A 16,156-nucleotide genomic window follows, 5' to 3' on the forward strand; every position below is an offset into this window, starting at 1 on the left:
TAATGAAACAACTATCAACTAGTCTTAGAAAAACTCTGCAAGTCCTGATATCTAATGCAGGGCCATACCAAGTTGGACATATTTGATACTTTGAACACTGGGTGTTAATACTGTGTCTGTGCTGGTTACAAAGAAGCTCCACTGGAGGTTTATTGGTTTTTGGAATGGGGTATGTTCATCATGACACCTGGTATCCACTGTACTTTAGGTTATGAACACTGTTGCCTGTGGTCAAATGGACTTAAAAAAGAGTATAGCTGGTCCCTGGATTAGTAGAGCTAAACCTTGCCTGTCCTAGGCACGATGGTAAGCCAAGTGGCTAGAGAGAACAGGCTCTGCTGTTATGCACCTGTTGTTGGGATAGTCGAAAGCAAGTTATATAGTTTCTCTGTGCTCTGTTTCCATATCTATACAATAAGGAATATTAACAATAAAAAATGAGATAACTGGATAAAGTTCCTTACACACCAGTGATATTTAACATATAGAAACAAAATAACATAATATGTAAATGCCTGTTGTGTAAAGTCAAAAAGTCCTAAATTTAACTACCAGCCTGATGTATTCCTGAATAACTAATTTGAAGTCAGTCCTGGCTTCTTTCTTAACCTTGGGTTTCCCATCCTAAATCATAGGACCTACCTCACAACAATCATGCAATTAAGCTGAAAGAGGTTAAGTGCAAGTCCTCAGTAACTGGTGACTGGTAGGCAGTTCCAAGAGGGTGGATGCTATTCTGCAAGCATTTGGACAGAGCTTACATAGGTAAGACACACACACAAAAAATGCTGATTTCTAGAACACAGGATAGACAGATGAGAGTCAAGATGGAGGTGCTAGAAGGCTTGATTGCTTCCATTTGGGAAAGCCAGTCGGTATACTAATGGTGGAGGTAAGAACCATTGGCTTTGGATTTATTTTTCATAATTTTCAAAATTTTTTCTTTCAGTGTAATATATGTAAATTAGACTGTAAATACCTAACAAGTACAATTTGATGACTGTTGATAGGAGTATATTCTTATAAAACTATCATCACAATCAAGATGATGAACATTTGTGTCACTGCCAAAAGATTCTTCATGAGCCTTTTTAATTGAGTCTACTTCTTTTCCGCTTATCTTTCATTCAAAGACAATCATTGATCTACTTTTTGTCACTTTAGCTAGAATCTTTGGAATTGTATATAAATGTAATCATACAATGTATAATCTTTTCCCTCTGGTTTCGTTCATTCAGCATCATTATTTTGATGATCATCCACTGTTCTGCATACTAAAAATTCTTTGTCTTTATTGGCTGACTAGTACTTTCATGTATGTATATATCATCTATACATTGATCAATATTAAGAATCCTCCCAGGATTTAGTCTATACAAAGGTATAAGAAGGTATTATAAACATTTACTTCCATCTTTGCAGTGGACAGGTATTTTTATTTCTCTTTAACATTGTTTAAACTAACCAGATTACTTCTCAAGATGGTTTTACTATTTTTCATTCCAAAAGCAGTGTTGAAATGTAGAGTTTCCCTGAATTCTCACTAACTACACAGTGAGTACTTTGGGGAAAACTAAGCTTTATGGTTTGTGCTAGTTGGACATTCTTTATGCTTGAGTTTTGTTGGGGTTCTTGGAGCTTTAAGTTTAGAACGTTGATTAAATTTGGAAAAGCTCTAGCCATTACTTTTTAAAACAATGGCCTTGCCTCCTTATTTCCATCTGGGGCTTTAATTACACATGCATTAAAGCTATATCAGAAGGTGCCCCACATCTTGCTGTTGTTTTGCTCATTTGTTTCGATTTTATTTCTCTGTTTTTAATTTTAGACTTTCTTATTGCTAAGCATTTGAGATCACTAGAGGTTTTTTTTTTTTCCTTCAACAATATATAGCACAATAATAATATATATAGTGTGTTTTTATATCCAGCATTACATTTTTATCTGTGGCTGTAAGAATTGAATCTGCATCTCTTTTGCATAAGAAGCATGTTTTGTAAGAAGCTATTGAATGTAAATGCTTACCAGTTCTTTGATCTATGTTAGCTAAAACTTGAGAGTTTTTCTTTGTACTATAGGACACATTTTTCTATTTTACATACCTTTTTGATATTTTCCTGGATTTTAGATTTGGGGAATTGTATATTGTTGAGTGCTAGCTATCTCTTTAAGTACTGATGAGACTTGCTCTAAAATGTAGCAAAGACTTTTGGAAATATTTGGAGCCTTTCAATGCTTGATTTAAGCTTTCTTATGTTGCACCAGACACACTCCATGAAGACTCATTGGGCTCTATCACTGAACATGCAGTCTTCTGAACATGCAGCCTAATGCCTTAGATATTAGGAGGGCTTTTATTTCTGACTGACAATTGAGAAGCTGAGTACCTTCTAGCCTTATGAAAGCCCTTCCCCCTTCCCCCTTCCCTCTTTCCCCTTCCTCTTCCCCCCTTCCCCCCTTCCCCTTCCCCCTTCCTCCTTCCCCCTTCCCCCTTCCCCCTTCCAGTGTATCTGCCCCCAAACTTGTACACTTTCTTCGTGTGATTGTCATCAATATGCAGACAAAGGCCTGTGAGGAACTTATTACAGATATATCTTCAGAACTTTCTTTTGAGGCCACCCTTACCTCCTGAGTTTTTGAATGCCTCTTGAACTTAGGGATGTGTAGGTTCATCCTGACTTCATGAGAATACTTTCTAGGTCACACACTAAAACAGCTGGAGAACTCACCCTCCCTTTAAGGAATACTGTCCTGTAAAGAATGTTTTCCAAATGTCTGACAACCATTATTTTATGTGATATGAACATTTGAAAAGTTGCTTGAGGTAAAGAGCTAAATCCAGCTTCTGTTACTCTTTCATGGCTAGAAGCAGAGTATATCTCTCCATTTAAAAAATTATTTGGGTTAGACTAGGTTTTGGATTCCTAGTAATACCAGATAAAAAGTAAGAAGTATGAGTCATAAATGGGTAGGATTCTTAAAGATGACCTGAGATCCTCATCCTAACTCATCTCCCCTTATGTTTAATTTGATGGATTATAGAACAGAGAGCAAGGAAGATGATGTCTTTCCAAAGTCATATTGCAAGCTGGCTACAGAAATAAGACAGAAATCAAGCCTTATGCTCTTTATTTTCTGCTCATTTTCTCTTACAACCCCATTTATTTTGATAGAGTATAGCTTTGAAATCCAAACTTCATGCTTCTCCAGGCTACAGAACAGGCAATTATTAGCTCCCACCTAGATGTTATTTCATTTTGATTGAGTTTTGCAGACACAACTCCTAGGGGTTGGGGGAAGGTAAATACTATCAGAATAACTCAAAGCATTGAAAAATTAAAATACTTTCATGGCAGTCACTCCAGGACAAAACTATGTATTTCCTCCTTTGATTTATTGTAAACTTCCTAAGTAGGAAGGCATGTAATTTAGAATTTGGATTGGTTCTCTACAGTAAGTCAACTTATTGGTAACTGCATGTGTACTCCCACAAGGCCAGTGATCCCTAGCCCCTTTCACCTTTTCAACATTTCAAAAACATTGTCTTGGGTAAGTCTTGATAAACCCTGATATCTTTAACCTTCCTTAAAGCAGCCTAGAACAGGTTTTAACAATTAGAACAGGTTTTAACAATTAACTTCAATTCCTACTGTATTACTTTGGCTAAGTGACTTGATCTTTCTGTCAGGGCAGTGTTGGCATCGTAGTATGTTATCATTATAATTATTCATATCATATTTTAGCACTTTTCAAACAATGAACAATTTTGCAGCTTTTTTCTTTCTTTTTTGAGATTTATTTTATGTGTATAGTATTTTGCCTGCATGCATATTTGTGCACCATGTGTAAGCAGCACCCACAAGAGGTCAGAAGAAGGCATCATATACTCTTGGAACTGGAGTTACAGAAGGTTATAAGTTGTCATATTGGTGCTGGGAATCAAACTCAGGTCCTCTGGAAGAGCAGTCAATTATCATAATCACTGAGTAATCTCTTCAACCTCTTTTTTTTCCTTAATGGTATAAAAAAATATTGTGGGCTCTAAAACTACAGTACTATTCCCTAACAGTAGAATTTCTTCAATGATTAAATACAATAAAGTAAGCATAGTGCCTGGTACATGGTAGGCATTCAGAGACTTCTGGGTAAGTATTCTTGTCATTATTATTATCATCAATATAATCACCATCATCATTATTACTGATGATAAAACCCAATACCTGGCCAGGTCACCACAAGCCTTCAAACTTTCTTCTTTTGGTTGTTAGTCCATGAGTTGGAGCTCCTAATCTGACAAATTGGAGGCTGTCATGTAACCAATGTTACAACTTGTCACTGTAGTTAGGCCCTAGGGCTTTCTTATTAATAAGATTTTGCCATTCACTCTAAGCCTATAAATAGCACCATCTCAGTGTCATCTTTGTTACTATTGAAGTGTAAAGGCAGAAAAAAGTGGGCTCTATGACTTTTGTTGGAGTCATCATCCCAAACTCCCATTTTCTTTTAAAATCCTCCCATTATAATCTGAGGAACTTTGCTAGTTGTGGGGTTCTTTAAGTCATTTAAATCAAAACTGCCAGGACTTAAAGTCAAATCAACTTTCCTCAGTACACTTCCAGCGCCTCATGTTGTAGAGAGTCTTTGAAATTCAAGACTGCATCCACTGATAGGGGAGGTCCTCCTCTCCTTCTTTCTGATCTTAGTCTATCAGTTCTCATCAAAAGTGACTGCATTGTCTTCTTCTGTGGCTTGGTAAGGCTGCTCCCCCCTCAGGGGGAGGTGATCAAAGAGCAGACCAATCAGATTATGTCAGAGGCAGTCCCTCTTCCCATCACTATGTAAGCCACTTGGACACTAAACTGCCATGGGCTACATCTGTGCAGGGGTTCTAGGTTATCTCCATGAATAGTCCTTGGTTGGAGTATGAGTCTCTGGGAAGTTACCTGTGTTCAATTTTTCTTGTTCTGTTGCTCTCCTTGTGGAGTTCCTGTCCTCTCCAGCTCTTGCTATTTCCCACTTCTTACATAAAATTCCATTCACTCTGCCCGACAGTTGGCTATCAGGCTCAGCATCTGTTTTGATAGTCTGCAGGGCAGAGGCTTTCAGGGGCCCTCTGTGGCAGGTTCCTAGGTTGTTTCCTGTTTTCTTCTTCTGGCTTTCAGAGGCCCTCTGTAGCAGGTTCTTAGGTTGTTTCCTGTTTTCTTCTTCTTCTGATGTCCATCCTCTTTGCTTTTTAGGATGGGAATTGAGCGTTTTAGTTACGGTCCTCTCTTTTGCTTAGTTTGTTTAGATGTACAGATTTTAGTGGGTTTATCCTATGTTGTATGTTTATATGAGATGAAGAAAGGGGAGGTAGGGTGGGATCGGGAGGGGAGGAGGGAAGGGCTTATGGGGGAAACAAAATGAATAAAATGTAATTAATAATAGTAATAATAATAATAAAAGAAAAAAAAGAAAGACAGAACTAGCTATTGAGAGTTGTCTTCTGACCGCCATATGTGTGCCATTGCATGAATGCATGGACACCACACACATATTATAAACCACACCCACACACACGAATGATAAAGAGGGAAATTAAAAGAGGGAAATTATTTAGGTGGAAGTCATAGGCTTGACACTAGTTTCAGCTGGACTCTGCTAAGAGCTAAGATCACACGGTCAGGCTTACACAGTCCTAGCAGTTCTTTTCACATACGCTAACCCAAAAGAACAATCTTAGTTTATTCCAAGAGCAATGCCCATACTGATCTAATCAGCAGCAGGCATTTAAAAGATTCTACCAGAAATTAACATCATGACATGGAGACCAACTTTCTAAAACATGAATCCTTGGAAGACAGAGCATATTTAACGAATCAAGAAATTGAAGTATGTGATTATATCTGAAACTCAAGGGTCTTTCAAGAATCCCCCTTCCTAGAAAATACAAATAAATTAAGGTAAAGAAATTGTAACTGGGATGGAAAATCTTACTTCTGATTCCTTTTGATCTGTCTGCCTTATTTAATAAAGTTCTATTTGATATTCATATAAAAAAAAGAAAGAAAGAAATTCAAGGATGCCTTGTTCCTCTTACTAGGAAACCCACTTGGGTACTGAGCTACATGAACTCAATGGCTGGCTCTTTGACCTCTCCCCCTCCCCAAATTAGAAGCAGCCTTGATAGGCCACAGAAGAGGACTTTGCAGCCAATCCTGAAGATACCTGATAAGCTAGGGTCAGATGGAAGGGGAGGAGGTCCTCCCTTATCAGTGGACTTAGAAAGGGGTAGGGAGGAGATGAGAGAGGGAGGGTGAGATTGGAAGGGAATGAGGGAGCGGGCTTCAGCTGGGATACAAAGTAAATAACCTGTAATTAATATAAAAATTATTTTAAAAAAAGAAATTCAAGGACGTCAAGTCTGCTCAAGTGTGAAATGGAAAGAGTCATCTGAGAATGGAGCACTGGCTTACATCTCCCCATATAGGTAAGCGGTGTGGATTTCTCTCCAGCTTTTTCTTGGTTTTGCTAGTATGTTATGCATTGCAAGGCCTTACCCCACCCAGAATTCTCCTACAACACACACACACATACACAAACACACTCAAGTACCATCCCAATCAACTCTCACTTTACCCATGAATATAGAGCTAGTCTTGAAAAATTATCAACATTTGACATGTATGCAGAGGTTAGCTCTCTTGTCTCCTGCTGGTTTCAGGCAGTCTAGGGCACTTTGGAGAATCCCAGTAAAAAGGAATAGAGGTCAGGAAAGAATAGACTTTGTCTCTGGCCATTTGGAGCAAGCAGCTCGACTGCTTCCCAAGCAATTGTAAAATAATTGAGTCTGAACCAACTGATGCTTGACAGTGCATGCCATGCAGGATTCTGCACCATGGCCAGTGTGAGGCTGGGAATAAATAATAATGAGTGATTATCATGGAAACTGTCTCCAGAAATAATGACCAGTTTTTTTTTTTTGTTTGTTTGTTTTTTGGTTTTTTTTTTTTTTTTTTTGGTTTTTTTTTTTTGTTTTTTTGTTTTGTTTTGTTTTGTTTTTTACCATTTAACCTTGGGAAGATAAAATCAGGGCTAGCAAAAAAAAATGATCTAAGAGCAAAGCAGAACTTGAAACCCAAAGAGAATCCTGGGACATAATTATGCACCAGCCTCATCTCCGTGTCCCAGAGGCAAATGAAGGAAGAGGAGAGGATGTCTTTGTCCAGCCTATCAACTCTTTCAGAATCCTGAGATCATCCTGTAGCTTTGCTAACACCTCCTGGCCTTTGTTCCCCTCCAATGCTAATTTCCCCTATCCTACAGATTCTGCTGGGCCCTTCTGTGTGGCCTGTTAAGTCCTTCTTGTATTTTCTTATGGAGCATCCCTTCTGTCCTTTCTCCATCCAATGTTCCATCTGCCCCCACCCAAACACTGCTTCTGGAAGAGCATGGAAAAGCAGAATCCTCATCACATTGCTTTCCTTAAAAAAAAAAAAAATCAATGAACAAAATGGTTTAACATGTGTCAGTATTCAGGTTGAGTAATAAGAACATAATGGCTTATTTAATTATTTTCACTATGTTTATGTATACTTTAAATTGCTCATAACAAAATAGATCTCAGATTTGCCTTCCAGATCTCTCAGGCTGTCTGTAAAATACTATACCACACAGCCTTTCTGTATTTCCCAACCTTGTATGCAGCCTTATCTTTGACCATGCACTTCCGTATAACAGAGCATATGTCTCTTCTGCCTACAAAGTGGTTCTTCCCTTAGAAGAAGCCAAGTGAAAAGAATCCCTGATCTATCGAACACACTTTCCCAAAGGTTCCCCTATGCTCAGGAGGTAGAGATTATTAAGGAGGGTGCCTCCTCTGGCCTGATATACGTATCTGCTGAACATATTTTCAGAAGAGCAGCCTGTGTTGGTTAATCAAATAGATGCAATATTTACTTGAACTTGGGCAAATGGAGTAATTTATCTTCGCTTCTGCTTCTGTCATTAGGAAATGAAATAGCAGTACTTATCTCCCAAAGCTGGGTAACCTTCAGTTCTGCTGTGTCCTGTATGAAAAGAGAGGAAGATGGTAGAGGTGCAAGGGGAGAGAAAAAAGGAAAGAGGGGAAGGATGGAGGGAAGAGGAATGGAGAGAAGGAGGAAGGGAGAGGGGAGGGAGGCAAAGAGGGAGGAGAAAGAGTAAGAGTGGAAGAGAAGGGGCAAACAGATTTCAAACAAATAGTGTGGATTAATAATTACCCAACTTGTCTAAGATGAAATGGTCCTGGGAGCTAGTGAAAAAAAATTATTGACATCGAAGTCATGATTCCTCTGTAGGAACCAAGGACAGATCATATTTGGAGAGAGGTCTTAAGAGATCAAGGCCAGAGCCTCCCACCTTCTCTTTATAAGGACTGTGAATGTCAGTGGCATTGACCCTGCTCCAAATTCAAGGGCTAGAGGCTAAGGACTAAGGGCTAGGGGCTAAAGACTAGGAGCTAGGGTTTGCATGAAAATTCACTCTGTTGACAACTCCAGTCTGTGAGCATCAGTGTGCCTGCATTTGGATGCAGTGCAGGGTAAAAAATCCTGTGTGTGTCCAATGCGAGTCATACTCCCTCCTTCCTTCTCCCCCCCCCCCCCCCCCCCCCGCCGCCGCTGTCACCAGCCTAGCCCCTCTGGGTTCGGGCCTCGTGCGTCACCAGCGCGGGCGGGGACAGAGGAGTGGCGGGGGGGGGCGGGGGGGGGCTCCGCAAGGTGAGGGCACCGCGCTGCCTAAAGAAGCCGCGCGCCCCCGCCACAGCTCAGAGCTTGCGGCGCAGCGCGCTGGGTGGAAGTGCGGGCACAAGCTCTGTGCCCCGCTTCTGCCGCTCAAGCTGCTCCTTCCATCCGGTGGGAGCGCGAAGCCTCCTCTGGCCCGGAGGGTGGCCAGAGGATCACGAGCCCTGAGGGCTTGGTCCTCAGCTACTGTGGCGCGACACTTCCAGCAGCAACAGGTAAACTGCGGGGCTCGGCTTTGGTCGCCTTGAGTCCCTGATCCCAATGGGTTCCTTCCCCCCATGCTCCAGGACACCCCTTTGCCAAAGCTAGAAGGTTACAAAGGTAACCTGGGGCATGGGGTCTGCTAGGGGTTTCTTGTCACTCTTGCTTATCCTGGGCACTTTCTCTCCTGTGTCCTTTCCCCCTCCCTAATCTTCTTGTCTCCTTTCCTGAGTTCTCTGCTTCTCAACCTCTTTTCTTATTCCCTGTAGCTTCTCTATCTCTGTCTCTGTCTTTCCCTCTCTCCCTCCCTCCTCTCTCTCTCTTTCCCACTCTTAGGATCCAATTTGATCTTTCTTGGTTCTCTTTCTAAACGTTTCCTCTATGTCTCTCATTTCCCTTCTGTCGCTCTACCTCTCCAGGTATCTTGTGCTGCGCCTCTCAGACCCCATCCTTGTGCACCCCAGTCCCCTTCCCTATTCTTCACTCTTCTCAGCTCGCTCGCTCCCCTCACCCCCACTCCTCCATCGCCTTACAGACTGATAGCCGACTGAAGAATATAGGGAAGATGGTGAATTTTGGACTCAGGGCAGTGTAATAGAAATCCACCTTGCATGTTCCAGCCGCCACTGAGCTATTGATCAACTATGCATTTTATCTACTAAAACCCTTGCAGTCAAGGCAGCAACTGGTTTCCATGGCAAGATGAAGTCGTCAGAGAAAGGTACAGGGAGATAAAGATCCAGCTAGAGAAAAAATAAGATGTTTTCTGAGAGGCGGTGGCCTCTCAGAAGGATACTGAGAGACGGTGATGTATGTACATTAAAAGAAGTCAGAGAAAGAGTCTCACAATGGTACTAGGGTGGGAAAAAGAGCAGCAGAGATGAGGCAGAGATGAACTAGTACATACCTAGAGACGTCACTTAAGAAATGGAGAACCAGAATGTTAGAGACCAAGAGAAAGGAGGGAAAGGTGAGACAAGACACAGAACTTAGGTACTGAGAAAAACAGCAAAGGAAGACAGGAAGAGCTACAGGAAAATGCAGAGAAAGAGCAGACACACAGGTGCTAGCGTAAGACTTGGCACGTAATAAATATGAGAGAGACAAAGACAAGAGAGCTGGAGAGATATGGAAATGGAGAAAGGCAGACCCAGCCTAAGACACTGAACAGGTGTGTGTTAGGAGCCCAGATGGCTGGTCAGGGAGATCCATTGAGAGACAAGAAAGACCCAAGGAGAAGAGGGGCATATACCTCTATAGAGTAAGTTTCCTAGGGAAAAACCTACAGAGCCTGAGAGGTAGAGGAGAGAGAGAGAGAGAGAGAGAGAGAGAGAGAGAGAGAGAGAGAGAGAAGAGAGCGAGCGAGCAGGGGGACAGAGGGGGGAGGGTGAGGAAGGATTATCAGACAGTACAGTCACAACCAGATATAGACAGACTGTATATGCTGGTGGGGAATTGGAAAAACAGACTGCAGAGTGAAAGATGAGACAGCATCTGTGGAAACAGGGGCACACACTCTGTCCAGATGAAAAGAAAAAGATTGGAGATGACTCCTATGCAGGCAGGTACAGAGTACAGGTGCATTGGGTCAGCGAGATAGGACAAAACTCCAAGGGACATAGAAGGGACACGCAAAGGGAGTCCCCATTGCACGAACAGGAAAGACAAGCAAGAAAAAGAATGCAATGCATACCAGCAGTGAGACCCCAAGAGTTCGAAAAGGAACCAGAGTTAACTGCTCTGATTGGGCTAAAATTGCTCAGGGGTCTAAGGGAGGGGTCCTACAGCGATGCTACTGGGTTCAGAAGCTTATCTCTGCAAGGCACTAATCCTGCCCACATGTTTCTCTCATCCTCAGCATAGATAGTGGGCAGTCTCGTTGCCCACTGGTGCAGACACTGGGCTGCACCTTGTCTCCTGCCTGCCTGTCAACACCATGATATCCACCTGCACCAACAATACTCGAGACGACAACAACAGCAGCCAACCGTGCATGCCTCTCTCCAAGATGCCTATCAGTCTAGCTCACGGCATCATCCGCTCCATTGTGCTGCTTGTCTTCCTCAGCATATCCTTTGTGGGTAACATAGTGCTGGGTTATGTATTGCACCGTAAGCCACAGTTGCTGCAGGTGACCAACCGGTTCATATTTAACCTCCTTGTCACTGACCTGCTGCAGATTACTCTTGTGGCCCCCTGGGTCATGGCCACCTCCATTCCTATCTTCTGGCCTCTCAATAGCCACTTCTGCACTGCCTTGGTTAGCCTCACCCACTTATTTGCCTTTGCTAGTGTCAATACCATTGTGGTGGTGTCAATAGATCGCTACCTGTCCATCATCTATCCTCTTTCCTACCCATCCAAGATGACCTACCGACGTGGTTATATGCTCCTCTATGGCACCTGGATTGTGGCCATCCTGCAGAGCACACCTCCTCTCTATGGATGGGGCCAGGCTACTTTTGATGAGCGTAATGCCCTCTGTTCCATGATCTGGGGATCCAGCCCCAGCTATACCATTGTCAGTGTGGTGTCCTTCATCGGTATTCCACTGGTGGTTATGATTGCCTGTTATTCTGTGGTGTTTGGGGCAGCCCGACGGCAGCACGCTCTCCTGTACAATGTCAAGAGCTACAGCTTAGAGGTGAGAGGCAAAGACTCTGTGAAGAATGAGAATGAACAAGGAACAAAGAAGAGGGATGAGTGCCAGGATGAGAATGAGTTCCAGTACCAAGATGAAGCTCAGGCCAAGACTAAGGAAAGCAGTACCAAGGTGGAAGACAGTCCTATGGAAGCCGAGGACAGCAGCATGAAAGCCAGAGAGAGAAGCCTGGATCTCAGTACAGGGATCATGGAGGCCAAGGGCAGTGAAGACGGCAGTGAAATTCAGGCAAGCAGCCCAAAGGTAGATACTGGCTGCACAGAGGTCAATCAGTGCAACATTGATTTGGGTGAAGACGACATAGAGTTTGGTATGGATGACATCCATTTCAGTGAGGATGATGTCGAGGCAATGAATATGCCTGAGAGCCTTCCACCGAGTCACCCAAACAGAAACAGCCACCCGCCATTGCCCCGGTGCTATGAGTGCAAAGCTGCAAAAGTGATCTTCATCATCATTTTCTCCTATGTGCTGTCTCTGGGGCCCTACTGCTTCCTGGCAGTGCTGGCTGTGTGGGTGGATGTCCAAACCCAGGTACCCCAGTGGGTGATCACCATAATAATCTGGCTTTTTTTCCTGCAGTGCTGCATCCACCCTTATGTCTATGGTTACATGCACAAGACCATCAAGAAGGAAATCCATGAGGTACTGAAGAAGTTTACCTGTAAGAAAAATCCCCCTGTAGAAGACAGCCACCCTGACCTGCATGAAACTGAAGCTGGCACAGAGGGAGGTACAGAAGGCAAGGTTGTCCCCTCCCATGATTCAGCTACTTCACCTTAAAGTTAGCTCTAACGCAAATGGTTTAACTGTACACATACAAAAGAAGAAGAAACAAACAGAAAACAAGAGCAGCTTTCTTTTCAGTGCACCCACCCACAGTCTCATTAGTGCCAACCTTTACCATTTCAGGCAAACGTGTTGCACAAGCATCCTTTTCTATCACATGGCAGATAAATTAGGAAGAAGTAAGGACTTGGATCTTTCCTGAAAGGTGTAAGCCCGTCAAAGCATGGACATTAGGATCTCCACCAAATATATATATATATATATTAGGCTCTGAGTTCCCTAAAACAAGGGCTATATGGTTTGGAACTGTTCTTGGTATTCTGCCTGCCTCCCCAGAGCTACAACATGGCAGCTTTGGCTCTGAGTAAAAGGGAAAGTGATGCCTAGGGACATAAGGACTATCGGGCATTCAGGTCAGGAACTTATGGGCTGTGGGGGCTACATATTGTGCTGAACTGAAAGAAAAGCAATTGAGCAAATTACTTATGAAGCCCAAAAAGCAGAGCTAGGTGGACTGATCATCACATGAGCCAATTTCTGTACTGAAGAGCCCCACAATATGGTGCGAAGACTATAGTGCAAACTACAACAAAGGGGGATTATGTACTTAGACTATAAAGAAATCCCCAGAAAAGGGCATACGGAAAATGAGGGTCTAATTCAAAGGAAGAAATGGAGAAACAAGATGTTTCCATGGACCTAAACAATTGTGTTTCTTTTTATTTCTCTCTCTCCTCTCTTTCTCCACGCTCCCCTACCCTGGGTTTCTACTTGGGCTGGAACTGACCTCTGTACTAATGGAAGATTGTTGATTAACATAAATATCTTTTGTCTCCTATTTTAGTAAGAGTAGGAAAGAAATCAGGCCATTATTTTACTATTTTCTTTCTGTGACTGAGTTGGAATGCTCATAACAATTCTCTAGACCTCTGCCAGCCATTTGTGTTTTAATTTCTTTTATTTCAAACTGACTTTTTGGTTAAACAGTATTTTCAGGGTTGTTTTTTTTTTAAAGAAATTCACAGTATGAATGCCCAAAGTTCTAGAAAACTCACACTGCTAGTCAATTTTATGTCCACAGGAAGACTCTATTATCTCTGTAACCTCATAAAAATGAAGTAGGTTCTCCATATGGGGATAAACATGTTCCTTCCTCCATGCATTTATTTCTTTTCAACCTCTGGCTCTCTCTAAATCTTGTTAAGTACTCTGTACAAATGCAGGGGAGATTACAAGTGTCAGAAATGACAGAAAGGCTTGTTTCTTATAATACCTAGGTAATATTTGAACTATTCCAAAGAATCTGAAGATCAAAGTATCTGAATCAAATATATCTTATTGATTACTATTGAAACATACCACTTGTGATATGTAAATTATCCCCAGGGCAATTACCCAAATAAGTTTTAAACTATCAAACTCTAAAATCACTTTGGGCAAGGAAAAAACTAACATATTTTAGAAAGCAAAGGACATATTTAAAGGCAAAATAACATCCAACCAAAAACCGGTAAGTAAATTAGGTATTGAAAGGAGATACTTACTGTTAATATGAATGGAGGGAAGGTGGAGGAATATTTCATTAAGATGATTAAACAGAAGGTTGTATGTGACAGTGTGTCATATTCAGAGTTTAACATTCTAGTGTTGTCTTGTCTTTATTAGAATTCAATTTTTCACTTAAAAATGCCCTTCATTTATACTTTATCTCTTCCTCCTCCCAGATTCCGGCATGAACTTTTCAAGGGGGAAGGTAAACGGCTGTGAATCATGGAGCTGTAAGATTACCTTACTCAGAATTCAGGGGAGTTAATAGAAGCAGATAGTACTGAACTGAACTGTCAGATCAGTATGTCCATAAGAAGTTTACCAGTGTCAACTCATTTAGAACTTGTGATAGCCTCAGACAAGGCATGGAATCTACACTAAATCCTCACTCTACCATTTATTTTTCCAAAATTTTTATAGCAAATTAGTAGTCAAATTTTAGTTTTTGACTACTGATTTATTGATAAACTTATATTGGCTCATACTTAAAAGACATCTGGGTGAATTGGCTTTTTTGATCAATTTTCTTGCTTTGTTTCTTCCTGGTTTGTAACAGAGGAGTTCAGAGATGGCAGTGCCTGTTCTATTAGTAGAAATGCTTACATCCTTACATAGAAAAGGGTATTTCAAATGTGTTTTCAATATTTTATTGAAACTGAACTTCTTGTTTTATTTTTGAAGCTCAACCCCTTCAAAGTGTGACAAAGAAAATTGTTTGCCAAAATCTAAATGGAACCAGAATCTGTATGAGTGTGGTAAGTCCATTTGACAACACCCACATCTTCCAGGGTGCTGAGATTCACCTGCTCCTAGCATCATTTAACTTTTACTGTTTTATTCACTGTCCATTCTTTTGGCAAACAGGATTCTTCAAAGGTGAAGACCTTTTGAAAACAGTGTGGAAAGGACGACCTTTGAGTTAAAGGCATTCTGTCTTGATGACATTTTCTTTTAATGAATGATAGGGCTTCTGGTTAGCATGGAGGTGGCAACTGCTTCATGTTTTGGGCTGTTTTGAATAAAGAACTATCAACTTAATGAGGTTTCACTATACAAAATGTTTTGCCATTTAAAAATATGAAATCACACACAAAAGTCATCATTACCTTCCCAGATCATCATAGCCAATCATTTTCCCAAAATGTTTTTAAAGGATATATTATTTTGTCAAGACCATTACAAATGTTCAGTAAAAAAAAAAAAAAATCCATTGAATTGTGGCCATGGATTAAACAAGGAAAAGGGATCACAGGCATGGTCAGAAAGTAAAGGTATTTTGTGTCACTTGTGCAGCTCCAATCTGATTTAGAAATGGTGAGGTATCTACTTCAAGTTCAGCAGGTAAGGAAAGATGTCACTTTAGGGTTTATAAGAAAGTAGGCACCTTTATTTATTTATTTATTTATTTATTTATTTATTTATTTATTTATTTATTTATTTCCAGAGCTGAGGCCCAGGGCCTTGAGCTTGCTAGGCAAGCACTCTACCACTGAGCTAAATTCCCAACCCTGGCACCTTATTAACAATAAAACCACCCCCTGTATTTTGGAAGCACATCCAGTGCTGTAGATATTGTCCAATTAATTATTTCAGCAAAGACCCTAAAAAATCTTTTACCTATAAAATTATAAGGTGCCTAACATTGCCTTATTTTATACATCATTAGGGCCAGAATCTTTCATGCTACCTTAAGAATAATTTAGATGATTAAATGAGGTTTACTTTCTTGTGAGTTTGCCAAAATTTTCTTTTAAAAGTATCTAAAAACACTAATTGGAAGAGAGAAAGTATCATCTAGTAATTCAGATTTTCTGAAACACTCAGGGGTTGTTGAGATGAAGCAGAGAGTAATACCTTAACATACTGTATCACATTTTTCTCTCATAATTGCCTTCCTCCATACTTTTAAAAATTCAAAATCATATCTTTTCAGTTCTCATCCTCTTTAAGATAAACCCCATGCTGTTAGAAGTTTCTCTAAACAAAATGTCTTTTCCTTCCAGAAAAAAAAAAAAAAAAAGGATTAAAGGAACAATTGGCTGCAAGATAAATACCAAGATAAGAAATCTGGTCAGTCAGGAGTTTAACACTCTCTTTACTTAACTATGCCTCCATTTTGTCTTATTACCTAAGCCTCTAAAAGCCCCATACCACTCCCAAGCTTAGCCACCTGAGGAGGCAGAAGCATGAGCTG

The 16,156-nt window shown here is 41.1% G+C and overlaps 1 protein-coding gene across 1 annotated transcript; it reads left to right on the forward strand.

Annotated features, from left to right (window-relative positions):
- The first annotated feature begins 8,737 nt into the window (after positions 1-8,737).
- Gpr101 (G protein-coupled receptor 101) lies at positions 8,738-15,339 on the forward strand. Its single transcript, XM_055599588.1, has 2 exons — positions 8,738-8,977; positions 10,822-15,339. The coding sequence occupies exon 2, from the start codon at positions 10,900-10,902 to the stop codon at positions 12,406-12,408; it is 1,509 nt and encodes a 502-aa protein (XP_055455563.1). The 5' UTR covers positions 8,738-8,977; positions 10,822-10,899; the 3' UTR covers positions 12,409-15,339.
- The last annotated feature ends 817 nt before the right edge of the window (positions 15,340-16,156 follow it).

Source organism: Psammomys obesus, unplaced genomic scaffold (assembly GCF_907164565.1).
Source record: "Psammomys obesus unplaced genomic scaffold, mPsaObe1.curated_primary_1811, whole genome shotgun sequence".
In the NCBI taxonomy this organism is placed as follows: Eukaryota; Metazoa; Chordata; class Mammalia; order Rodentia; family Muridae; genus Psammomys; species Psammomys obesus.